The 26,073-nt window shown below is 44.6% G+C and overlaps 1 protein-coding gene and 1 pseudogene across 4 annotated transcripts in view; one reads left to right on the forward strand and one right to left on the reverse strand.

The window, feature by feature from the left end:
- Nucleotides 1-4,608, forward strand: part of fanci (FA complementation group I) — a 30,377-nt gene extending 25,769 nt beyond the window's left edge. For 3 of the 4 annotated variants that reach the window (XM_029667787.2, XM_029667786.2, XM_029667788.2), the window contains exons 30-38: nucleotides 206-271; nucleotides 1,632-1,728; nucleotides 1,913-2,097; nucleotides 2,484-2,540; nucleotides 2,645-2,704; nucleotides 2,952-3,029; nucleotides 3,129-3,224; nucleotides 3,448-3,549; nucleotides 3,882-4,608. In XM_029667787.2, the coding sequence (XP_029523647.2) occupies nucleotides 206-271; nucleotides 1,632-1,728; nucleotides 1,913-2,097; nucleotides 2,484-2,540; nucleotides 2,645-2,704; nucleotides 2,952-3,029; nucleotides 3,129-3,224; nucleotides 3,448-3,549; nucleotides 3,882-3,944 (804 nt within the window). In that variant the 3' untranslated portion in view covers nucleotides 3,945-4,608. The remainder of the gene's footprint in view (nucleotides 1-205; nucleotides 272-1,631; nucleotides 1,729-1,912; nucleotides 2,098-2,483; nucleotides 2,541-2,644; nucleotides 2,705-2,951; nucleotides 3,030-3,128; nucleotides 3,225-3,447; nucleotides 3,550-3,881) is intronic. The other variant, XM_029667790.2, reaches the window with a different exon arrangement.
- Nucleotides 4,102-24,819, reverse strand: LOC115134857 (DNA polymerase subunit gamma-1-like; annotated as a pseudogene).
- Between the last annotated feature and the right edge of the window lie 1,254 nt (nucleotides 24,820-26,073).

The following is a 26,073-nucleotide window of genomic DNA, read 5'->3' on the forward strand; positions in this document are numbered from 1 at the left end:
GTAACAAGAAATCATTATGATCAGAGAGAAAATGTCAGCGCTCTTTTAGCCTTACTGCAGGGTCAATTTCAATTCCGGGGTCAATTTCAATTCCGTTAATTCAGGAATTAAACTGAAATTCAATTTGTTCCTGAATTGAAGTGGAATTGACTCCAATCCTGTTTTACTGTAGCCATACTGTTGTGGTTTAATTATACAATAACAGGATTTGGAAGTGGAGAAGCAGTCTCACTTTGCCATCGTCAACATGAAGACCGCCTCGCCGACAACAGTGAGTGGCGCTTACCTACCTGCATTTTAAATGCAAAGTGTTATTGTGTCTCACTCTTCCTACCTAATTGACCCTTACCCCTAGGCACGTGTAGATCTAAAAGTCAATTCTTGGTGTTAACTTCACAGTTATGTCCATTGTCCATTTAGCTTTTGGAATGCTTGGCAGGATATTAGACAGATTATACCTATCCCATCCTTCAAGATCTACAAGACTTACCGTAGCACGTTTCTCACACTGGCTTTAGCCACGGTAGGAACAGGGCCCTCGGGGGGTCTGCATTGCGTGACAAATTCCCATGATTTGTGAATCTGTTCGGACCAAACACCTAGCGCGACAGCTAAAATGGATTTGAAAAAGTTTGATTTCAGTTAATAAGGGAAAGTATTTAACAAAATAACTATATGATGGCCTTCACTAATCTGTAACTATTTATATACAGTGCATTCAGAGAGTACTCAGACCCCTTGACTTTTTCCACATTTTGTTACGTTACAGCCTTATTCTAAAATTGATTAAATCATTTTTTTCCTCATCAAATCTACCCAAAATACAGCATAATGACAATGCAAAAACAAGTTTTTAGAAATTTGTGCAAATGTATTAAACATAAACGGCAATATCACATTTCCGTAAGTATTCAGACCCTTTACTCAGTACTTTGTTGAAGCAACTTTGGGTTCTTGGTCACCCCCCAGACCGAGGCCCTTCTCCCCCAATTTCTCAGTTTGGCCGGGCAGCCAGCGCTTGGTAGAGTCTTGATGGTTTCAAACTTCATCCATTTAAGAATGATGGAGGTCACTGTTTTCTTGGGGACCTTCAATGCTGTAGACATTTTTTGATACCCTTCCCCAGATCTGTGTCTCAGCACAAACCTGTCTCGGACCTCTACGGACAATTCCTTTGACCTCATGTTTGTTTTTTGCTCTGACAACTGTGGGACCTTTTATAGACAAGTGTGTGCCTTTCCAAATCATGTCCAATCAGTTGAATTTAACAAAGGTGAACTCCAATCAAGTTGTAGAAACATCTCTCAAGGATGATCAATGGGAACAGGATGCACCCGAGCTCAATTTCAAGTCTCATAGCAAAAGGTCTGAATACTTATGTAAATAAGGTATCTGTTTTTTTAATACATTTTCAGAAATAAAAAAAAGTTTTTGCTTTGTCATTATGGGGTATTGTGTGTAGGTTGATGAAGAAAATTGTATTTGAGCCATTTTAGATTTAGACTGTAACGTAACAACGTGGAAAAGGTGAAGGGGTCTGAATACTTTCACAATGCACTGTATAATAGACATTTCGGTACATTTGTGGACAAAATTCTTACTTAACCTTTGTCCTATTTCTCTTCTTTCAGCTCCTGGTGCTGTCTCAGGTGGGGAAAGTATTGGATGAGGTGGACTGGCTGATCACCAAGAAGAAAGGCCAGTTGGTCCCTGACAGGCTCAGCTCTGGTACGGTACACACACAGCATGACTAGTCCTCAACTGGGAAGGATGAGTAGCAGGGGAGAGGATATGTGTAACCTGTGTGTGAATGTGGTAGTTGCCCTAGTTTGTCTTTCTGTCTGTCCCCGTCCTGTCTGCACACACACACATGCACCATCTTTGTCCTTCATTTTCATGTGTGTGTTTCCAGGTGATGCCACCCAGGCTGCGGGCCAGCAGGACCCAGTGGAGAAGGCGCTGACGCTGCAGCTGGGGACTCTCCTGACGGCCCTGAACGAGCTGGTCCAGACCGCCCTGCCATCTGGAGTCTGCACCAACACACTGCTGGGAGAGCTGAGCCGTACATACACCATCCTCACCACTCTGGTCAAATATGTAAGTGTGACTTAACTATACCCACATCCACCATGCTCACCACCCTGGTCAAATATGTAAGTCTGACTTAACTGTTAAGTTCGTGTTTTAAGTATCCCTATATTTCTGTTATTACGGGACTATCACTATGCTATTAGTGCGCCTGCGCAGCAGTCTCGTTGTCGATGAACCTGGCCTGAGTGCAATGGCAACTATGTAGTTTGCTAATACGGTTTAGTAAACGTTGTTAAACTGGAACCTTGTCGTTGTGTCATTTCGAGTTAACATTAACTATACCCACATACACCATCCTCACCACCCTGGTCAAATATGTAAGTCTGACTTCACTATACCTACCTACTATATTCCCTCTAAAATGAATTACCCACTTATCTTTTCCTTTGCAGTATATCCAACTGTGCTCAGGCCAACAGGGCCTGCTCCCAGCACGTGTGGAGAAGCTGGTGAGTCTGCAGCATTGCCCCAATGTACATTACTGTTTTACCTGTCATATGAGCCCCAGGTGTGCGTGTGTCCACTAAAATCTCTAATACCCCTGTATTTCCAGGTCAAACTGTCCGGCTCTCACCTGACTCCACAGTGCTACTCCTTCATCACCTACGTGCAGGTATAGCCTCTGTTGACGTAATCTAGCCTCCCCATCAGCCATTGTCTGCCAGCAGGTGGCATCATTTGTTTCTGTCCTCGACATTTGACAGTATGGGCCAGATTTACTAAGTGTCTGCACCTGTTTATTTCAGCAAGGAATAGACTTTCACCCGGTGCAAATGCTAATTAAACATTTCTTGTTGACACTGTCCTCTAGCTAGGAGGCCTTTGTTGTTATGACCTTTGAGATGTGTGTTTTCCTGCAGAGTGGTGAGCTGGCCGGTGGAGGTGCAGATGATAAAAAGAAGAAGAAAAAGGAGGGGGAGGCCACTGCTACAGCATCAGTAAGAGTTTCTGTTAGACCTTTTATTTACAACCACTTCAACTGATCTTCGGAGCCTTGGTCTAACTAAAACCGTGTGTGCTGTTCTCCCATTCTCAAGGCCAAACTCCTACGTGAGACCAAGGCCATTCCCAACCTGATCTACAGTATAGAACAGTATGAGAAATACCTCATCACCCTCTCCAAGAAATCAAAGGTATGTAAGGGAGTGGTTTGGGATGGGAGATTGTCTCACATTGAATTGATGAGTGTAGCTGCTTGTAACCAGACAAATCAAGATCTGGAATGGAGGACACAATTAGAAGATATAGAGCCGTATGGGCGCTTCTCAGTAACAGACCAATCTCCAGAACTAATCAAAGCACTGCATTATTGTAACTACAGTGAGAAACAGGTGTCTGGGTGTTATTGTTGTGTAGGTGAACCTGATGCAGTACATGAAACTGAGCACGTCCAGAGATTTCCGCATCAACGCAGCCACTCTGGAGGCAGCGCTGCAGGAGCACGACAACAGTCAGCAAGTGAGCATCAACCATACCACTGACACATACTGTATAGATGACGGCGATCTAAAACTTTTGATTTAGTCTCCTATTCACTCAGCCCCAACATGACTTGTCACACCAAATTCACTAATGCTTAATTAGTCCTGTCCATACTCCCGCATTCCTCAAATCTACTGCTATCGCCCACATTCAAAAGTTAGAACTCCATGGATCGTTTTTGTGTCTTTCCCCGACCCAATGGTCTGAGCTGAAGTAATTCATTTCGTCAGTGTCTGACACCACATATCCAAGTGCGTTTTGAGGAGGATACATGTGTAAGTGTTGGTTTGTCTCTCCTCTCCCTTTAGACCATAGCCTCCCAGGAGCCAGAGCAGAGCCAGGAGCCCAAGAAGAAGAGAAAGAAGCAGTAATGGAAATCAATAATACCCTGGCCCTTCTAAACCTCTCAGTACACTCCTCTCTTAACCAGTCTGGAGTTGCCCCCATTCACCCGGATGCGTTCTGATGATCTGCTGAGTTGGTTGGTGCTCATTAGGCCACACCGTAGCAAAATGTTTTGCATCAGAAAACAAAAAATGTGTGTTTCTTATTGGACAAGTTCAGATAGCCCCGCTTCGGACCGTTTTCTTCTATTTAGTGCCTTATTATCATGAACCTGTATAGAACCAGTAGTTCCTATTGACGTCATTGGTTTGACGACTCAGTGCCTGGGTTGGGGCAGCTCTGGAGGACCTGTGTATCTATCCCATGAAGCCTCTGGCTACACTAGCTACATCATAGAGGACTGCTCGGTTCACCCTGTTATTTCCCTTTTCCCAGAGAGCCTTTGGTGATGTCTGATTTGGTGAAGAGTCAATGTGTTGTTATTCTAGGTATACATACTGTACAGAGAAAGATCAAAAACAATGTTTTGCATTATGATCATTTGTTAAAAGCTTTTATTAAGAAGATTGAGAGCATGTAAGAGCATTTCTGCTGTAATTATTAATTTACAGTAAAAATGCCATTATGTAAACATGTTTGTTACTTTACAATCTGAAGAATTATACATTAAATGTAATTGTGTGAAATAGATTTTTTTGTAGCCCATTTGTGTGTTCACTGCCAGTCAACACTACTTCCTTCTTTATATACTTCTTTATAAACGTCTTTATATACTGAATTAAAAGAAACATAACGTGTAGGTCCCATGTTTCATGAACTTAAATACATTTTCCATGTGCACAAAAAGCTTATTTCTCTCAGATTTTGTGCATAAATTTGTTTACATCCCTGTTGGTGAGCATTTCTCCTTTGCCAAGATAATCCATCCTCCTTACAGGTGTGGCATATCAAGAAGCTGATTAAACATTATGATCATTATAAAGGTGCACCATATGCTGGGGACAATAACAGGCCACTCTAAAATGTGCAGTTTTGTCACAACAATGTCACAGATGTCTCAAGTTTACAGGGAGCGTGCAATTGCCATTGTGCCTGCAGGAATGTCCACCAGAGAGCTGTTGCCAGAGAATTTAATGTTCATTTCTTTATCACAATCTGCCTCCTATGTAATTTTAAAGAATTCGCCGATCACATGTAACCACGCCAATCGAGGACCTCCACATCCAGCTTCTTCACCTTAGGGATCGTCTGAGACCATCCACCCGGACAGCTGATGAAACGGAGTATTTCTCTAATAAAGCACTTTAGTGTGGAAAAGCTCATTCTGATTGGCTGACTCCCCAGTGGGTGGGCCTATGCCCTCCCAGGCCCACCCATGGCTGTGCCCCTGCCCAGTCATGTGAAGTCCATAGATTAGGGCGTAATTCATTTATTACAATTGACCGATGTCCTTATATGAACTGTAACTCAGTAAAATAGTTGAAATTGTTCCATGTTGAGTTTATATTTTTTGTTAAATATAGATCTGATTGCCATCACATGCACACTACAATATTACAACGCAAAGACTTTAAAGAATGAAGTACACTGATGATATACAAGACACCCTCTGGTAGGCAATATCTGCACTCCAGCCCTGTGGGGTTGGAGGGAGTCACAGTCCATGGTCATCTCCTTGCTCATACACTGGTCAATGTCCACGGCACTGAAGAAAGCCAATGACTGGGGCATGTCCGGCATACTCAGCGCATTGGCAAACATACACTTTTAAAGCACAACGATAAAAGATGGACGAACACAAGCAGCTTATTGAACAGACGTTTGAGACATGTAAAACGAGTCATTCACTGGCTATGAATGACAATACTTTCAATTTTAACTTACAATTAGCTACATCCCAACCATTTAAATGACCACATGGTCATTTATGTATTATTTAGCCCGAAAAGACCATTGATGTTAGATCTTTTGCTAGGGTGACCTGGCAAGAAGTCAGCAGGAGACAGTGAATGAGCAGATTGGTGATCTGCAGAGCCAGTGCTGCCCAGTAGCGGTCTTCACTGCGGACCAGGTAGCGCACCTCGTTGTGGATACTAATACAGGAAGCATCCGTCGATGTCATGCTCCTCCATCAGTCAGTGTACGGCCACCAGCATAAGAGTGGGAGTAGTCCACCGCCAAACTCTGTACCACCCAGTTCACCCTGCTGGTGATGAACTGACACACACACGTCAATATTTTCATCTACAACAAGTGTGTGTTTGAGTGTCAGACAGTGTGTCTTACAATTGAGTGTGTTACGTGTGTGAGTTATAATTATGTACATTTTATGTGCTTTTATGATTGTGTTTGCATAAGTTCTCCAGAACTCATCCTTCACGGTCTGCTGATCCTGCAGCCCGGGACAGGGGTGGCCGGCTGAGCTGAGTGGGCGATGTTCTCCAGGTTGTTGAAGGTACCTCCAGACCACAAACACTGGCCTGCCACCTCCCACTTCCTCTTCCGAGAACTGCACACCCAAATAATTAGAGGGTGAGATAGAATGTGAAAGTGTGTGTTCCTAGCCAGATCTACATGGGTATCTAGGGGGGAAGGGCTAGTGGGTCGATTTGGAATTCAGGGTCAGTGTTTGTGAAGAACTTCAGTTCATACAAAGCTGACATTACTGCCCGGTTCAAAAATACACTACATCACCAAAAGTATGTGGACACCCCTTCAAATTAATGGATTCGGCTATTTCAGTCACACCCGTTGCTGACAGGTGGATAAAATTGAGCACACAGCCATGCAATCTCCAAAGACAAACATTGGCATTAGAATGGCCTCAGCTGCCTTGTCCCGGACCTGCTGTTTTTGATTCTCTCTCTGTACCGCACCTACTGTCTCTAACTCTTAATGGTCGGCTATGAAGAGCCAACTGACATTTAGTCCTGAGGTGCTGACCTGTTGCACCCTCTACAACCACTGTGATTATTATTATTTGACCCTGCTGGTCATCTATGAACGTTTGAACATCTTGGCCATGTACCGTTAGTCTCCACCCGGCACAGCCAGAAGAGGCCTGGCCACCCCTCAGAGCCTGGTTCCTCTCTAGGTTTCTTCCCATGTTCCTGCCTTTTCAGGGAGTTTTTCCTAGCCATCTGCATTACTTGCTGTTTGGGGTTTTAGGCTGGGTTTCTGTATAGCACTTTGTGACATCGGCAGATGTAAAAAGGGCTTTATAAATACATTTGATTGATTATCTTTCAATGTGACACCGTCATAGTATGCCACCTTTCCAACAAGTCAGTTTGTAAAATTTCTGCCCTGCTAGAGCTTCCCCGGTTAACTGCCCCTTAGTTCCAGTGAAGGGAAATATTAACGATACAGCATACAATGCCATTCTAGGCGATTCTGTGCTTCCAACTTTGTGGCAACAAAAGTTGTTTCAGCATGACAATGCCCCCGTGCACAAAGCAAGGTCCATACATAAATCGTTTGTCGATATCGGTGTGGAAGAACTTGACTGGCCTGCATAGAGCCATGACCTCAACCCCGTCAAACACCTTCGGGATGAATTAGAACACTGACTGCGAGCCAGGCCTAAACAGCTAACATCAGTGCCCGACCTCACTAATGCTCTTGTGGCTAAATGGAAGCCAGTCCCCGCAGCAATGTTCCAACATCTAATTAAAAGCCTTCCCGGAAGAGTGGAGGCTGTTATAGCAGCAAAGGGGGGACCAACCCCATATTAATGCCCATGATTTTGGAATGAGATGTTCGACGAGCAGGTGTCAACATACACAACATGACCAAAAGTATCTCTAACCATTATACCTTTGTTTTTTTGCAGAACTTAAGGAACCTGATAATGATGATCATCGATCACTCATGAATTTCACTTTTTCTTCCTGTATTTGTCTGTATGTCCTTTGATTATGTGTTTTTATGTATACACAAAGCCGCAAACCACATTTCCCCATGGGGATAATAAAGTAATTAATTAACTTATCAGGGGTTCCCAAACTTCTTCACTCAGGGCCCCCTTCCAGCACTAGGGTACATCCCGCACCCCCATGCACAAACCACATGTATTTCTATGGCACAAGCACTGTTCATGACAGAAACTGTTCATAATCCTCTTCTTGGTGGAGAGAACATTTAGCAGGTTTATAGCTTATTTCCTGCAATTCTACACATTTTGTCATGCGGTGCAGAGAACATTTTACAGTTTTAAAGCTCATTGTCTTGCAATTACAGTGGGGCAAAAAAGTATTTAGTCAACCACCAATTGTGCAAGTTCTCCCACTTAAAAAAATGAGAGAGGCCTGTAATTTTCATCATAGGTACACTTCAACTATGACAGACAAAATGAGAAAAAAAATCCAGAAAATCACATTGTAGGATTTTTAATGAATTTATTTGCAAATTATGGTGGAAAATAAGTATTTAGTCAATAACAAAAGTTTATCTCAAAACTTTGTTATATACCCTTTGTTGACAATGACAGAGGTCAAACGCTTTCTGTAAGTCTTCACAAGGTTTTCACACACTGTTGCTGGTAATTTGGCCCATTCCTCCATGCAGATCTCCTCTAGAGCAGTGATGTTTTGGGGCTGTCGCTGGGCAACATGGACTTTCAACTCCCTCCAAAGATTTTCTATGGGGTTGAGATCTGGAGACTGGCTAGGCCACTCCAGGACCTTGAAATGCTTCTTACGAAGCCACTCCTTTGTTGCCCGGGCGGTGTGTTTGGGATTATTCTCATGCTGAAAGACCCAGCCACGTTTCATCTTCAATGCCCTTGCTGATGGAAGGATGTTTTCACATCTCACGATACATGGCCCCATTCATTCTTTCCTTTACACGGATCAGTCGTCCTGGTCCCTTTGCAGAAAAACAGCCTCAAAGCATGATGTTTCCACCCCCATGCTTCACAGTAGGTATGGTGTTCTTTGGATGCAACTCAGCATTCTTTGTCCTCCAAAAACGACGAGTTGAGTTTTTACCAAAAAGTTATATTTTGGTTTCATCTGACCATGTGACATTCTCCCAATCTTCTTCTGGATCATCCAAATGCTCTCTAGCAAACTTCAGACGGGCCTAGACATGTACCGGCTTAATCAGGGGGACACGTCTGGCACTGCAGGATTTGAGTCCCTGGCGGCGTAGTGTGTTACTGATGGTAGGCTCTGGCCGCCCAATGGTGGAACAAACTCCCTCACGACGCCAGGACAGCGGAGTCAATCACCACCTTCCGGAGACACCTGAAACCACACCTCTTTCAGGAATACCTAGGATAGGATAAAGTAATCCTTCTCACCCCCCCCCCCTCCCCTTAAAAGATTTAGATGCACTATTGTAAAGTGGCTGTTCCACTGGATGTCTTAAGGTGAACGCACCAATTTGTAAGTCGCTCTGGATAAGAGCGTCTGCTAAATGACTTAAATGTAATGTAAATGTAAAATGTAAATGTAGGCTTTGTTACTTTGGTCCCAGCTCTCTGCAGGTCATTCACTAGGTCCCCCCGTGTGGTTCTGGGATTTTTGCTCACCTTTCTTGTGATCATTTTGACCCCACGGGGTGAGATCTTGCGTGGAGCCCCAGATCGAGGGAGATTATCAGTGGTCTTGTATGTCTTCCATTTCCTAATAATTGCTCCCACAGTTGATTGATTTCTTCAAACCAAGCTGCTTACCTATTGCAGATTCAGTCTTCCCAGCCTGGTGCAGGTCTACAATTTTGTTTCTGGTGTCCTTTGACAGCTCTTTGGTCTTGGCCATAGTGGAGTTTGGAGTGTGACTGTTTGAGGTTGTGGACAGGTGTCTTTTATACTGATAACAAGTTCAAACAGGTGCCATTAATACAGGTAACGAGTGGAGGACAGAGGAGCCTCTTAAAGAAGTTACAGGTCTGTAAGAGCCAGAAATCTTGCTTGTTTGTATGTGACCAAATACTTGCAAATAAATTCATAAAAAATCCTACAATGTGATTTTCTGGATTTTTTTCTTCTCATTTTGTCTGTCGTAGTTGAAGTGTACCTATGATGAAAATTATAGGCCTCTCTCATCTTTTTAAGTGGGAGAACTTGCACAATTGGTGGCTGACTAAATACTTTTTTGCCTCACTGTATATACATTTTGCCATCTCTAATGTGTATTAATTTGATATTTGTGTGACAAACATTACAACAAAATCTATGGGTTAAAAAACCTAGCTAAAAAACAGCTGACATGGTTTAGATGATCATTTCTGACAAGTTATAAATAGTTATCTAAGGTCTGCAATGACTGTCATGACAAGAGCAAAACTGATGATGCACTACCCCATTTCGAAATTGCACCTTGTGCATTCTAATATTACAACTTTCAATAGCAAATTGAAAGCCAAATTGAGCATCCCAAACATGCTCAATGAGTGACATGGTGAGTATGTAGGCCATTGATGAACTGGTACATTTTCAGCTTCCAGAAATTGTGTAAAGATCCTTGCCACATGGGGCTATGCATTATCATGCTGAAATATTAGGGGATAGCAGAGGATGAATGGCACGACAATGGGCCTCAGGATCTCGTCACGGTGTCTCTGCACAAAATGCCATCGATAAAATGCAATTGTGTTCATTGTCCGTAGCTTATGACTGCCCATACCATAACCCCACCATGGGGCACTCTGTTCACAACGTTGACATCAGCAAACCGCTCATCTGCACAATGCCATCTGGCTGGTACAGTGGAAACCGGGATTCATCTGTGAAGAGCACACTTCTCCAGCGTGCCAGTGGCCATCGAAGATGAGCATTTGCTCACTGAAGTCAGTTACGACGCCAAACAGCAGTCAGATCAAGACCCTGGTGATCCTACTTACCCTACATTATTCATCTCATATGCATACGTATATACTGTACTCTAGATCATCGACTGCATCCTTATGTCACTAGCCACTTTAACTATGCCACTTTGTTTACTTTGTCTACATACTCATCTCATATGTATATACTGTACTCGATACCATCTACTGTATGCTGCTCTGTACCATCACTCATTCATATATCCTTATGTACATATTCCTTATCCCCTTACACTGTGTATAAGACAGTAGTTTTGGAATTGTTAGTTAGATTACTTGTTGGTTATCACTGCATTGTCGGAACTAGAAGCACAAGCATTTCGCTACACTCGCATTAACATCTGCTAACCATGTGTATGTGACAAATAAAATTTGATTTGATTTGATTTGATTTTGACGAAGAGCACGCAGAGGAGCTTCCCAGAGACGGTTTGAGAGTTTTTGCAGAAATTCTTGGCATGTTTATGTAACCCATGTGAAATGGCTAACTAGTTAGCAGGGTGCGCACTAATAGCGTTTCAATCTGTGACGTCACTCGCTCTGAGACCTTGAAGGAGTTGTACCCCTTGCTCTGCAAGAGCCGCAGTTTTTGTGGAGCGATGTTGCAAGGGTGACTTGTCTGTGTGCAGAAAGTCCCTGGTTCGAGCCCAGGTAGTGGAAAAGAGAGGGACAGAAGCTATACTGTTAACTTACACATGGTATGTGGTTGTGTGGCCAGTTGGACATACTGCCAAATTCTATAAAATTACGTTTGAGGCGGCTTATGGTACAGAACATTACATTTGGCAACAGCGCTGGTGGACATTCCTGCAGTCAGCATGCCAACTGTACATTCCCTCAAAATTAGACATCTGTGGCATTGTGTTGTGTGACAACATTTTTTAGAGTGGCCTATTGTCCCCAGCACAAGGTCCACCTGTGTAATGATCATGCAGTTTAATCAGCATCTTGATATGCCACACCCATCAGGTGGATGGATTATCTTGGCAAAGGAGAAATGCTCACTAACAGGGACGTAAACAAATTTGTGCACAAAATTGAGTGAAATAAGTTGTGCATTTGGAACATTTCTGGAATCTTTTATTTCAGCTCATGAAACCAACACTTAACATCTCGTGTTTACATGTGTTCAGTGTAGATGCATTTAAAGTGCTTAGATCAAAGTGTACACATCCAAAAGAGCAAGCAGAGATTACTTTATGACTTTCAAAGTATAGCTCTAAACTGCCATAATCTTAACTGTCCTGTACCCCTCTGATACTACACACTGGTAGTGGATGAGGTGAGTCACCCCCACCCCCATCCTTACAATCTGAAGCACTTTGATCAATAGGTCTGTGTCTGAAATGGTAAATTCTATTTCCAAGCGTGACATTTCGGACACAGAGGGTCATCACTAACCAAATCCAATCCACCACTGTCCTTCCTGTACCTGCCTAGGCCCTTGATGAGGGCATACATCTGCCGGGTTGCTGGTGGCCTCCGGCTGGCTGAGGTTGAATTGCAGGCGCTTGGCAAAGGGCTGTTTGTTATATCTGGAGTACTTCTCCTGTCCTATTCGGTGTCCTGTGTGAATCTAAGTGTGCGTTCTCTAATTCTCTCCTTCTCTCTTTCTTTCTCTCTCTCGGAGGACCTGAGCCCTAGGACCATGCCCCAGGACTACCTGACATGATGACTCCTTGCTGTCCCCAGTCCACCTGGCCATGCTGCTGCTCCAGTTTCAACTGACCTGAGCCCTAGGACCATGCCCCAGGACTACCTGACATGATGACTCCTTGCTGTCCCCAGTCCACCTGACTGTGCTGCTGCTCCAGTTTCAACTGTTCTGCCTTATTATTATTCGACCATGCTGGTCATTTATGAACATTTGAACATCTTGGCCATGTTCTGTTATAATCTCCACCCGGCACAGCCAGAAGAGGACTGGCCACCCCACATAGCCTGGTTCCTCTCTAGGTTTCTTCCTAGGTTTTGGCCTTTCTAGGGAGTTTTTCCTAGCCACCGTGCTTCTACACCTGCATTGCTTGCCGTTTGGGGTTTTAGGCTGGGTTTCTGTACAGCACTTTGAGATATCAGCTGATGTACGAAGGGCTATATAAATACATTTGATTTGATTTGATTTGGCTGCCCGGCTCCGTAGATGTGCCTGTAGTTGAAGCCCTTGGCATGCTCGCGGCTGATGGCCGGTGGTGCGACTGTAGAGGTCAGTGCCCTGGCTCTTCTTGTCAAGCAGGGTCATCCAGCCGAACACTGCAGCATGGACATACAGTAACATGAACTGGCTACATTTATTATTGTCAATGGATTTCTCAAATATCCAGATATGCCACCTTTTGTAACATGTATTTTGTGTAAAAAATATATATGTGACACAAAATGCAAACAGACACAAATATTCTGACTGGAAATGTTTTGTAACATGAGTTCCCCATTATTAGATTGCCTACTTTCTTGGGCGCTTGGATAAACATTGTTTGGAAGTTGTCAGAAACTCACATTTCTGATGATTCTCATAACAAAATGAATGCTGCATCAAGCTGAGTATCAGTGCCAGGAGTGAGGTCTCACCGTGTATGCCAGCGAAGTGGGCCTCTCCCAGCCCGGTTAGCGATCCACAGCACCTGGCAGTCCACATCCATCCCCACCAGGTGGTACCCAGGGTGCCCCTGTACCATGGCCTTCAGCTCACTGCCCACTCAATCCCGCTGCACAGACAGCACGCAAAGGTTATGTCAGTGGTTCCATTAAAAATCTGTATTGACCAGTCAGTCCACTTACACCCCCCCCCCCCCACCCCCCCACCCCCATATTTTTTTCTCTATTATTCTCTTACCTGAGTGTTGCTGGCAGTCAGCCATGTTGGTTCCTCAGCCCTACAGGTGATGGTTCCTGCAGTGAAGACCTGGGGCAGATGGCGCCATACTGCCCCTCCTCATGCCTGCTGAAAGTGTGATGGAGCTCCCCTTGCCTCAGCCACACCACCTTACTTTAACCCTGTAGGAGCAGTCATTTCAGATAGTTTATTGTGTATGATCATTAGCAATGTAAATGCAGTATGTCTTCAACCATTGTTCTCTATTAAATCAATGTAATTCCTATTTATGAAGTCATTCTTACATGCAACTGTCCACATACAGTGGAGCCTAGGTGTTTCTGAGTGTTCCTCCAGAAGGAGATCTTATTGATCTCCAAAACCCGGGTGGCGTTGGTGCCCCCCTGTCCCTCCCTCAGGGTCCCGTCCTCCATCTTGGACAGAAAGTCATTGGAGAAGGGGCCGCCCACGTTGTTGTCGTTTCCATCCTGTAGCCAAAACAGTCTCTTAAGCATTTATGAGTGCAACAGCACCTCTTCAACCTCAGGAGGCTGAAGAAATTCAGCTTGGCCCCTAATACCCTCAAACTTTTACAGATACACAATTGAAAGCATCACCGCCTGGTACGGCAACTGCACCGCCAGCAATCGCAGGGCTCTCCAGAGGGTGGTGCGGTCTGCCCTACGCGTCACACTGCCTGCCCTCCAGGACACCTACAGCACCTGATGTCACAGGAAGGCCAAAAAGATTATCAAGGAAATCAACCACCCGCTATCATCCAGAAGGCGAGGTCAGTACAGGTGCACCAAAGGTGGTACCGAGAGGCTGAAAGACTTCTATCACAAGGCCATCAGACTGTTAAATAGCCATCACTAGCCGGCTACCACCCGGTTACTCAACCCTAAAGATCCTTGCGGTAACAATTAGTGTAGCGGCGGACTATAGAGATAGAGCAGTGTTTCCCAAAAATACACAATTTCATTGTAGCCCTGGACAAACTCATTGATGGCTTGATGATTAGTTAAGGTGTGCTTGTCCAGGGTTACAATACAAATGTGTACTGTTGGGGGTACTCAAGGACCAGGGTTGGGAAACACTGAGATAGAGGGTGCACTTGCCACAAGAATCGAGCAATGTAAAAGAGAGGTGTGCCCTCGTCCCATCTATATGGAGAGGACACTTCACCTCATTTCTCTTGGTCCTTGTCACGCTGCCGCCATTCTCCTTTGACACTCTCAAGGTGACTCAACTCCACCTACAGGTCAGCACAGGAAAGACAACCACCTGTTGAACTATTTGACAGAAGAGCATATTTGATATTTGCACAGATTTCCTAATTGATATGGGCAGCTCATTTTCTGTGTGTACTTCTTTATTACACAGTTATCATTGTGTTTATCACAGTTATCATTGTGTATTACACAGTTATCATGTATTAAAAATGGTCATCCAGGAGATGTCATGAAGACAGACCAATCCTGTGTGCACGCTTGTGCGACAGGGTTTTACCGTCTGCCACAGCGAGCTGTCGGTCAGCATGAGGTCATCAGAGAGGCAGTTATCCAAACACCTAGGCTGCGCCTTACCTTTCTGCTCACAGTAGAGTCGTGGCCAAAAGTTAATTTTCACAGTCTGCTGCCTGTTTGTATGATGGCAATTTGCATATACGCCAGAATGTTATGAAGAGTAATCAGATGAATTGCAAAGTCACGCTTTGCCATGCAAATGAACTGAATCCCCCAAAAAACATTTCCACTGCATTTCAGCCCTGCCACAAAAGGACCAGCTGACATCATGTCAGTGATTCTCTCGTTAACACAGGGGTGAGTGTTGACGAGGACAAGTCTGGAGATCACTCTGTTCGAATAACAAGTCTTCCAGTCTGTTCGAATAACAGACAGGAAGCTTCAAAAGGAGGGTGGTGCTTGGAATCATTGTTCTTCCTCGGTCAACCATGGTTACCTGCAAGGAAACACGTGCCGTCATCATTGCTTTGCACAAAAAGGGCTTCACAGGCAAGGATATTACTGCCAATAAGATTGCACCTAAATCAACCATTTATCGGATCATCAAGAACGTCAAGGAGAGCGGTTCAATTGTTGTGAAGAAGGCTACAGGGCGCCCAAGAAATTCCAGCAAGCGCCAGGACCGTCTCCTAAAGTTGATTCAACTGTGGGATCGGGGCACCACCAGTACAGAGCTTGCTCAGGAATGGCAGCAGGCAGGTGTGAGTGCATCTGCACGCACAGTGAGGCGAAGACTTTTGGAGGATGGCCTGGTATCAAGTGGCCTGGTGTCAAGAAGGGCAGCAAAGAAGCCACTTCTCTCCAGGCAAAACACCAGGGACAGACTGATATTCTGCAAAAGGTACAGGGATTGGACTGCTGAGGACTGGGGTAAAGTAATTTTCTCTGATGAATCTCCTTTCCGATGTTTTGGGGCATCCGTAAAAAAAGCTTGTCCAGAGAAGACAAGGTGAGCGCTACCATCAGTCCTGTGTTATGCCAAAGGTAAAGCATCCTGAGACCATTCATGTGTGGGGTTGCTTCTCAGCCAAGGGAGTGGGCTCACTCACAATTTTTCGTAAGAACACAGCCATGAATAAAGAATGGTACCAACACATCCTCTGAGAGCAACTTTTCCCAACCATTCAGGAACAGTTTGGTGATGAACAATGCCTTTTCGAGTGTAACAGTATAACTTTAGTCTGTCCCTTCGCTGGGCTCAAACCAGGGACCCTCTGCACACATCAACAACAGTCACCCACGAAGCATCGTTACCCATCGCTCCACGAAAGCCGCGGACCTTGCAGAGCAAGGGGAACCACTACTTCAAGGTCTCAGAGCAAGTGACGTCACCGATTGAAACGCTATTAGCGCACACCACCACTAACTAGCTAGCCATTTCACATCCGTTACACGAGCATGATGAGCACCTTGCCATAAGGCAAAAGTGGCTCAGAGAACAAAACATCAATATTTTGGGTCCATGACCAGGAAACTCCCCAGACCTAAATCCCATTGAGAACTTGTGGTCAATCCTCAAGAGGCGGGTGGACAAACAAAAACCCACAAATTCGGACAAACTCCAAGCATAGATTATGCAAGAATGGGCTGCCATCAGTCAGGATGTGGCCCAGAAGTTAATTGACAGCATGCCAGGGTGGATTGCAGAGGTCTTGAAAAAGGGTCAACACTGCAAATATTGACTCTTTGCATCAACTTCATGTAATTGTCAATAAAATCATTTGACACTTATGAAATGCTTGTAATTATACTTCAGTATTCAATAGTAACATCTGACAAAGACACTGAAGCAGCAAACTGTGGAAATTAATGTCATTCTCACGACTGTACACACTCTCGATGGCCCTACAAGTCACAGCAACACACACACTTCCTCTGGTGGATGCACGTATAGTACACCCAGTGATATACTGCAAAAAAAAAGTTGACTGATTAATTAAAACTAATTCATTCAGTAATGCACTTATTGGCTCATTGACTCATCCCTGTGCTACCTTTGTCTTTTGTCTCCATTTCCCCTGGTGCCCGTGTCCCTGAGCTGTTTGATGTTCTCTGACCTACCTATGGGGCACACAGGCTCCGTGGCATCCTCCCCCTGGGGCTCCATCATGTTGTCCCTGCAGCCAGGCACCAGGTAGCCCCATGAAAAATTAAAGGAGAGCCGCACTCTTGGAGCTCAGATGCAATAATTGAACGACCTAATAACCAAAGTTTCAACAGACAAGCTGTCTTCATCAGGGTATAATGACGAACACTGTGGAGTGACTAGTTTATATAGTGTCAAAGGACACACACAGGTGTCTGTAATCATAGCTGGGTGTGGCCTGATATCATTGGTTAATTCTCAGATATAAAAATAACACACCAAAAACATGAATGGATAGCATACGATCATAGATCAGATTTGGCTACAGAGGCCTACAAACATTTACAATGAACAGCAAAATCACAATAATCACAAGAATGGCTTCAGATCAAAGTTTACGTTGAGGCCGAAGGGAGCAAGGGTCTTTAAATTAAAGATCCAGGCAGCCTCTCGTTTTAAACAATAAATGGTCGAGGTCACCCCCTCTCCCAGGGAGGGTTACATGTTCGATGCCGATATAATGAAGGGACTAAATCGAGTGGTTTGCTTCCAAAAAAGTGGGCCGCAGCTGTGTAAGTTGAGTTTTTGCACCTAATGGTGCTACGATGCTCTGAGATTCGTATTTTTAATTTGCGCTTTGTTTTACCCACATTATTTTTACCACATGAACAAGTTATAAGATAAATAACTGCCTTAGTGGAGCACGTGATAACATCTTTGATTGGGATCTGTTTCCGTTTGGGGGTGTTTGAAGGATCTACATTTATAAGTGCCATTTGCATTGAGCGCAGCCATTACACTTGTAGTTTCCATCTGGTAGGGGCCCAAATATACGTTGTGCAGGGATATCTTGGGGTGGTCAATCAGTTTACCAATTGATCTCAGAGATTTCTGCCCCAACCAAGGGAGGGTCCGAAAACACGTTACTGATACTGTCATCGGATCTCAGAATGTGCCAATGTTTGTGAAAGAATCCCTTAATTTGTTCAGAGCACTTTGAATAGCGGGTAGCTAGAACGCATGAATGCTTCTTTTTGCAGACTGTCCTTGAAAAATATCATGTCTCAGGTTTGTTTTGAATTTTCTCAATAGCAGTATTAATCTGACCATTTTTGTACCCCCTCTCCTTGATTTTTCTTTGCGTCTCAGCTATATTTCTGTCGAAATCTGATTGTTTTTTGCAAATTATTTTGATTCGACAGAATTTGATGTAGGGAAAACTGCTTTTCAAGGGATGCGGGTGACAACTATCAGCCCTCAACAAACTGTTACGATCAGTAGATTTCCTGTAAAGATCAGTGTATAGAACATTATCCTCACACAAGATCAGAAGATCAAGGAAACTGATTTGACGTGTGTCAGATTGCATAGTAAATCTCAGATGCTCAGAACAAGAGTTAAGAAAAGCATGGAATTCCTGGAGCTGTTTTGCATCACCCCTCCATAGAACAAAAATATCATCAATATACCATTTCCAAATAATGATGTTTGGCAAGAAAACATTTTTTGAGAGGATTGGAAATGGACTGTTTCTCCATGTAACCCACATACAACTTGGCATAATTAAGAGCCATGGGGGATCCCATAGCAGTACCCTTCATCTGAATAAAGAAATCATTTAGAAACATGAAGTAGTTGTGTGTGAGTACTATTTCAGCCAATGTTATAATGCGTGCACAGGAAGGTAGTTCATTAGGGTCACGTTGCAGAAGAACATTTTCCATAGCTTCAATACCGCCCTCATGTGGAATATTCAGTATATAATGACTCAACATCAAAAGTAACTAACAAAGTATTATCAGGGAGAGGATCGAGAGATTCAATAATAGAGCACTCTGCTGGTGTCCTTTCGCCTCTAGATTTACCAGGTAGCCCCAGCCATGCTGCTCCATGCAGTGCAGGGGGAAGCCGTCCCACGTCAGCCCCATCAGCTTGGGAGTCACCCGCATCGCCAGACTGATTTGGCTGGCCCCCGGCGACCAGCTATCCTCCCCCGACATCACAGACAATTTACGATACCACCTGGTAAAGTAGGAAGGAATGGACTATGGCCCTTTCTCAATGGGATTTCCTTGTTTTCTCACATCCTACCTCCTCGCCTCACTTTTCACCATATAGGAAAAAGTCCTAGTGTCCCTCGCATCAGACCTCCTCCAGTGCATTTTGAGGCGAGGAGAAAGGATGCAAGGCATTAAGGAAAGAGAAATTGATAAAGAGCCCAAATTAGTATTTGAAGAGTGAAATGGGGAAAATAACATTAGTGGGTGTTGCCTGATGTATGTCACAGCCACAGTTATCTGCACCAGGGTGTTAGTGTGCTATATTAGTTAGCATTTAGCAAGATGGAGCTCCACAAGGGGCCCAGTCCAGCCCAGCTCACCCAGGATGTCCAGGCAGGTGCTGTTTCCATTTGGGAAGCCAGCTGACCGTCTCCTTCAGCCTCTCCAGAGCCTCCCGACTGGGGCATGGCTCTGCAATCTCCTTAGTGGGAGGGACCTAGGTCTGACAGCACAACACCACAGCTAGAGTAGTATTTTTGATGACAGTTGTGTTTGTGATGCTAACGTTAGCTCACGAATGTGAGGATGTCTGAGTTGGATAGCGTGCACTGCAGCACAATGGGAAGCTGTGAACCTGGATGATTTGATTACTGCCGACCGTGATTAGACTGTGCCAGGCAGTGGTCCTGTGTGGGCAGGGTTGAAATCAAAACCCAACTCTCATGTAAATTGTGACATCCTCAGTTACAAAGATCTCATAAAATTCCGTTTTTGAATATACTGACTTTGTGACCCAAATTATTAACTTTGTAGTCATTTTTGACACTAGAATAAATGTTTAACTCATATCGATGCCACACAGGCTGTTTTCCACCAGAGACGTTGTTTTTCCGGTTCAGTCACTCTTTAATGCTTTGGTTTGGCCATATATTTTCATCCTGACAACTTTAGAAAACAATTGTAGACCTCCACAAGTCTGGTTCATTCTTGGGAGCAATTTCCAAACGCCTGAAGGTACCATGTTCATCTGTACAAACAATAGTACGCGAGTATAAACACCATGGGACCACGCAGCCGTCATACCGCTCAGGAAGGAGACGCGTTCTGTCTCCTAGAGATGAATGTACTTTGGTGCGAAAAGTGCAAATCAATCCCAGAACAACAGCAAAGGACCTTCTGAAGATGCTGGAGGAAACAGGAACAAAAGTATATATATCCACAGTAAAACGAGTCCTATATCGACATAACCTGAAAGACCGCTCAGCAAGGAAGAAGCCACCGCTCCAAAACCGCCATAAAAAGCCAGACTACAGTTTGCAACTGCACTTGGGAACAAAGATCGTACTTTTTGGAGAAATGTCCCCTGGTTTGATGAAACACAAATAGTACTGTTTGGCCATAATGACCATTGTTATGTTTGGAGGGAAAAGGGGGAGGCTTGCAAGCCGAAGAACACCATCCTAACCGTGAAGCACGGGGTGGCAGCATCATGTTGTGGGGGTGCTTTGCTGCAGGAGGGACTGGTGCACTTCACAAAATATATTGCATCAAGGGGAAGGAAAATTATGTGAATATATTGAAACAACATCTCAAGACATTTTTTATTTATTTATTTTATTTCACCTTTATTTAACCAGGTAGGCTAGTTGAGAACAAGTTCTCATTTGCAACTGCGACCTGGCCAAGATAAAGCATAGCAGTGTGAACAGACAACACAGAGTTACACATGGAGTAAACAATTAACAAGTCAATAACACAGTAGACAAAAAAGAGAGTCTATATACATTGTGTGCAAAAGGCATGAGGAGGTAGGCGAATAATTACAATTTTGAAAATTAACACTGGAGTGATAAATGATCAGATGGTCATGTACAGGTAGAGATATTGGTGTGCAAAAGAGCAGAAAAGTAAATAAATAAAAACAGTATGGGGATGAGGTAGGTAAAATTGGGTGGGCTATTTACCGATAGACTATGTACAGCTGCAGCGATCGGTTAGCTGCTCAGATAGCAGATGTTTGAAGTTGGTGAGGGAGATAAACGTCTCCAACTTCAGCGATTTTTGCAATTCGTTCAGTCAAACGAATTAAAGCTTAAAGCTAAAGTTAAAGTTAAAGCTTGGTCGCAAATGGGTCTTCCAAATGGACAATGACCCCAAGCATACTTCCAAAGTTGTGGCAAAATGGCTTAAGGTCAACAAAGTCAAGGTATTGGAGTGGCCATCACAAAGCCCTGACCTCAATCCTATAGAATATTTGTGGGCAGAACGGAAAAAGCGTGTGCAAGCAAGGAGGCCTACAAACCTGAGTCAGTTACACCAGCTCTGTCAGGAGGAATGGGCCAAAATTCACCCAACTTATTGTGGGAAGCTTGTGGAAGGCTACTTGAAACGTTTGACCCAAGTTAAACACTTTAAAGGCAATTCTACCAAATACTAATTGAGTGTATGTAAACTTCTGACCCACTGGGAATGTGATGAATGAAATAAAAGCTGAAATAAATAATTATGTGTCACACCCTGACCATAGTTTGCTTTGTATGTTTCTATGTTTTGTTTGGTCAGGGTGTGATCTGAGTGGACATTCTATGTTGTGTGTCTAGTTTGTCTATTTCTATGTTTGGCCTGATATGGTTCTCAATCAGAGGCAGGTGTTAGTCATTGTCTCTGATTGGGAACCATATTTAGGTAGCCTGTTTTGTGTTGGGTTTTGTGAGTGATTGTTCCTGTCTTTGTGTTTGTTGTACCAGATAGGGCTGTTTCGGTTTTTCACGGTTCTTATTTTGTATTATACATTGTTCAAGTTATCATCATAAAGATGTATAAAAATAACCATGCTGTGTTTTGGTCCGCCTCTCCTTCCCAGGAAGAATCCTGTTACATTCTGTCTGCTATTATTGACATTTCACATTCTTAAAATAAAGTGGTGATCCTAACTGGCCTAAGACAGGGAATTCTTACTAGGATTAAATGTCAGGAATTGTGAAAAACTGAGTTTAAATGTATTTGGCTAAGGTGTATGTAAACTTCTGACTTCAACTGTACATGTTAACGCCCATGATTTTGGAATAAGATGTTTGACGAACAGGTGTCCACATAGTTTTGGTCATTTAGTCTATGTCACAAGCACTCACCACTAACTAGCTAAACTCAGCAAAAAAATAAACGTCCTCTGTCAACTGCGTTTTATTTTCAGCAAACTTAACATGTGTAAATATTTGTATGAACATAAGATTCAACAACTGAGACATAAGACATGTTCCACATGTTCCACATAAGACAACAAGTTCCACAGACATGTGACTAACAGAAATGGAATAATGTGTACCTGAACAAAGGGGGGGGGGGTTAAAATTAAAAGTAACAGTCAGTATCTGGTGTGGCCACCAGCTGCATTAAGTACTGCAGTGCATCTCCTCCTCATGGACTGCACCAGATTTGCCAGTTCTTGCTGTGAGATGTTACCCCACTCTTCCACCAAGGCCAATATAGACATACAAACACAACAACATTCAAAACCATTTATTAACCATTGAGTTTATTTTGTAACTTCGGACTCGTGAAGGAAATAACCAAAGCCAATCAAGGGAAGGAGAGTTGAGGAACGAGCTTGTTAACTGATAGATAGGCAACAGCAACATTTCTACAAGTATGGAACCATTGCAAATCAATAGTTTTCTGTGTACTTCTACTAATCGTGAGGCTAGATGACCGAGAGTACTGATCATGGGCCCTTCCTCCCGCCAAAGCCGACCCACTTTCTTCATGTGTTCTTTGACCTCCTGGAGGCCCCACCTCTTGCCGTGCTTGTTGGCCATCCACAGCGTGTGTTTCAATCCAAGGCAGCTACCTGCTGCCTACCTGTTTCCACTGGAAGCATCCTTGAGGATTGGGAAACAGCATAGAGATTGATAAAGGGCTTTCGTATCTGTATTTTTTAAAGCTGCATTGTTCGTTAGGGGCTCTTTAAGTAAGCATTTCACTGTAAGGTCTACACCTGTTCTACTCGGCGCATGTGACTAATCAGATTTGATTTTTAGTGGCCAAAGGGCAGTATTATCATGGGCAGTGCCATTGAGAGCTTCCACCATTTTAATGTAGTCAACTGTGTTGGACATCCAACTTCATTGTCTGATCCCTCCTGGTTAGCCTGTTGGAGTCATGTCTAACCGGGGGATCAGCCAATAGTGAAGAAGAAAATGTACTACTTCAAAATTGAGATTGCCTCAATGGCGTTGGCACAGATACAAAGATGAGTCCGCTATCTCTATGAGAAACAGCCAGACTAAAGACAGAGCATGAGCCACTCCAAAGACCCCAGTCAATGCCTGATTCAAACTATTGGGCCTAACCGAGCCAAGTCTGTCATTTCTGGGCTAGCCTGGGGAAAATAAAATGTCAGAGCCAGCACAGTAGGGTTCCATTCGGCCCTATAGTGTGAATCCAGCATAAATTACTGTTAATTACACTAAATAGTGATGAAGTACACCTCAAAACGTGCCCCCGGAACCCTGTGAACTTTCAGCAGGTACTGCTCCTTGATGTAAGATCTGTCAAAGCTAACATTGTGGTCCACAATCAGTTTCTCCCTCCGCCGGATAAAGTTGTCCGGGTCTCCAAGGGGATGAGGTCAGCAGGCATCCGCTGGCTGGATCAGGAGTATCTCTCCTGTATCAGACGCTTGCTGGACCACGAGTACCTGTCAGGAAACAGAATGATAGAATACAGAGTATTCACAGAGTATTCAGTGAAACTGCAATCCACTCCGGCTCAGAATAAATAGTCTGTAAATAAATAACTGTAATCATTCCTGCCCAGTCCCAACACAATATTATACACCATCTATTAACCTCACTACAAAAGCCTTTCAGTATTTTTGACATTTACGAATCATTTTTACACTTACAGATCATTTTACAGTTACAAATACCTAGAAGTGATATAAACTGTCCTGTACTGAAATAAAGTAGAAATTTTCCTCCAGCGTAAAACCCTCCCTCCCACAGTAGAGGGTCTTGGTCCTCTCTTTCAGTCTCACCAGGCAGTGGTAGACACGGCCACAGCCAGTGTGGCCTGCCTCGTCTGGGAAATCCACCCGTCTGGCCTCCCCATCCGGCCTGTAGCGCATCCAGCTCACCTCCCACATCAGGTCCTGGGGCATGGGCGGCAGCGGGGCCTGCTGAAGCTTGCTGGCAGCCTCCAGGTAGGGTAGGCTCTGCTTTTGGGCCAGCAGGCGGAAGTGACCGTCGATGTCCTTCCCTTCCATGTGGGGCAGCTGGAGCTTCATGCCAGGGAGCAGAGACCTCTTTCCCCACAGCTGGTGCCTCTGCAGGTGCCTGGTACTCCACTTCACCTTCTCGTCCTTGCACTCCTGCTACGCGCCGCGGAAGATCTGCTTCTGATGGTTTTGGGACAGCATCTGGATGTTGAGCGGGTTCAGGCGGGTTTCTGGGGGGTGGGAGCCCTGGAGAGAATGGGGCTGCTAGGTGGAGTAGGAGGTGCGGCATAGTGTCCTCCATAGGATAAAGGCCTCCAGAGGGGACGAAGATGCAGAATTGTCTCACTAGTCCTGACAGTCAATTGTTCCTCCCCTTGGACATTGGTCAGGAGCAAGATGAAAACCTTAATGGAGAGAGTCAACTTTGTGACCATAACGAAACCATCCAATAAAAGCCATAAAATCAATCCCTATCCCAGTCTGCTGTTCCCACATGCTTCAAGAGGGCCACCATTGTTCCTGTTCCCAAGAAAGCTAAGGTAACTGAGCTAAACGACTACCGCCCCGTAGCACTCACTTCCGTCATCATGAAGTGCTTTGAGAGACTAGTCAAGGACCATATCACCTCCACCCTACCTGACACCCTAGACCCACTCCAATTTGCTTAGCGCCCAAATAGGTCCACAGACGATGCAATCTCAACCACACTGCCCTAACCCATCTGGACAAGAGGAATACCTATGTGAGAATGCTGTTCATCGACTACAGCTCGGCATTTAACACCATAGTACCCTCCAAGCTCGTCATCAAGCTCGAGACCCTGGGTCTCGACCCCGCCCTGTGCAACTGGGTACTGGACTTCCTGACGGGCCGCCCCCAGGTGGTGAGGGTAGGCAACAACATCTCCACCCCGCTGATCCTCAACACTGGGGCCCCACAAGGGTGCGTTCTGAGCCCTCTCCTGTACTCCCTGTTCACCCACGACTGCGTGGCCACGCACGCCTCCAACTCAATCATCAAGTTTGCGGAGGACACAACAGTGGTAGGCTTGATTACCAACAACGACGAGACGGCCTACAGGAGGAGGTGAGGGCCCTCGGAGTGTGGTGTCAGGAAAATAACCTCACACTCAACGTCAACAAAACTAAGGAGATGATTGTGGTCTTCAGGAAACAGCAGAGGGAACACCCCCCTATCCACATCGATGGAACAGTAGTGGAGAGGGTAGTAAGTTTTAAGTTCCTCGGCATACACATCACAGACAAACTGAATTGGTCCACCCACACAGACAGCATCGTGAAGAAGGCGCAGCAGCGCCTCTTCAACCTCAGGAGGCTGAAGAAATTCGGCTTGTCACCAAAAGCACTCACAAACTTCTACAGATGCACAATCGAGAGCATCCTGGCGGGCTGTATCACCGCCTGGTACGGCAACTGCTCCGCCCACAACCGTAAGGCTCTCCAGAGGGTAGTGAGGTCTGCACAACGCATCACCGGGGGCAAACTACCTGCCCTCCAGGACACCTACACCACCCGATGTTACAGGAAGGCCATAAAGATCATCAAGGACAACAACCACCCGAGCCACTGTCTGTTCACCCCGCTATCATCCAGAAGGCGAGGTCAGTACAGGTGCATCAAAGCTGGGACTGAGAGACTGAAAAACAGCTTCTATCTCAAGGCCATCAG

The sequence above is a fragment of the Oncorhynchus nerka genome, linkage group LG9a (genome assembly GCF_034236695.1).
Source record: "Oncorhynchus nerka isolate Pitt River linkage group LG9a, Oner_Uvic_2.0, whole genome shotgun sequence".
Classification (NCBI taxonomy): domain Eukaryota; kingdom Metazoa; phylum Chordata; class Actinopteri; order Salmoniformes; family Salmonidae; genus Oncorhynchus; species Oncorhynchus nerka.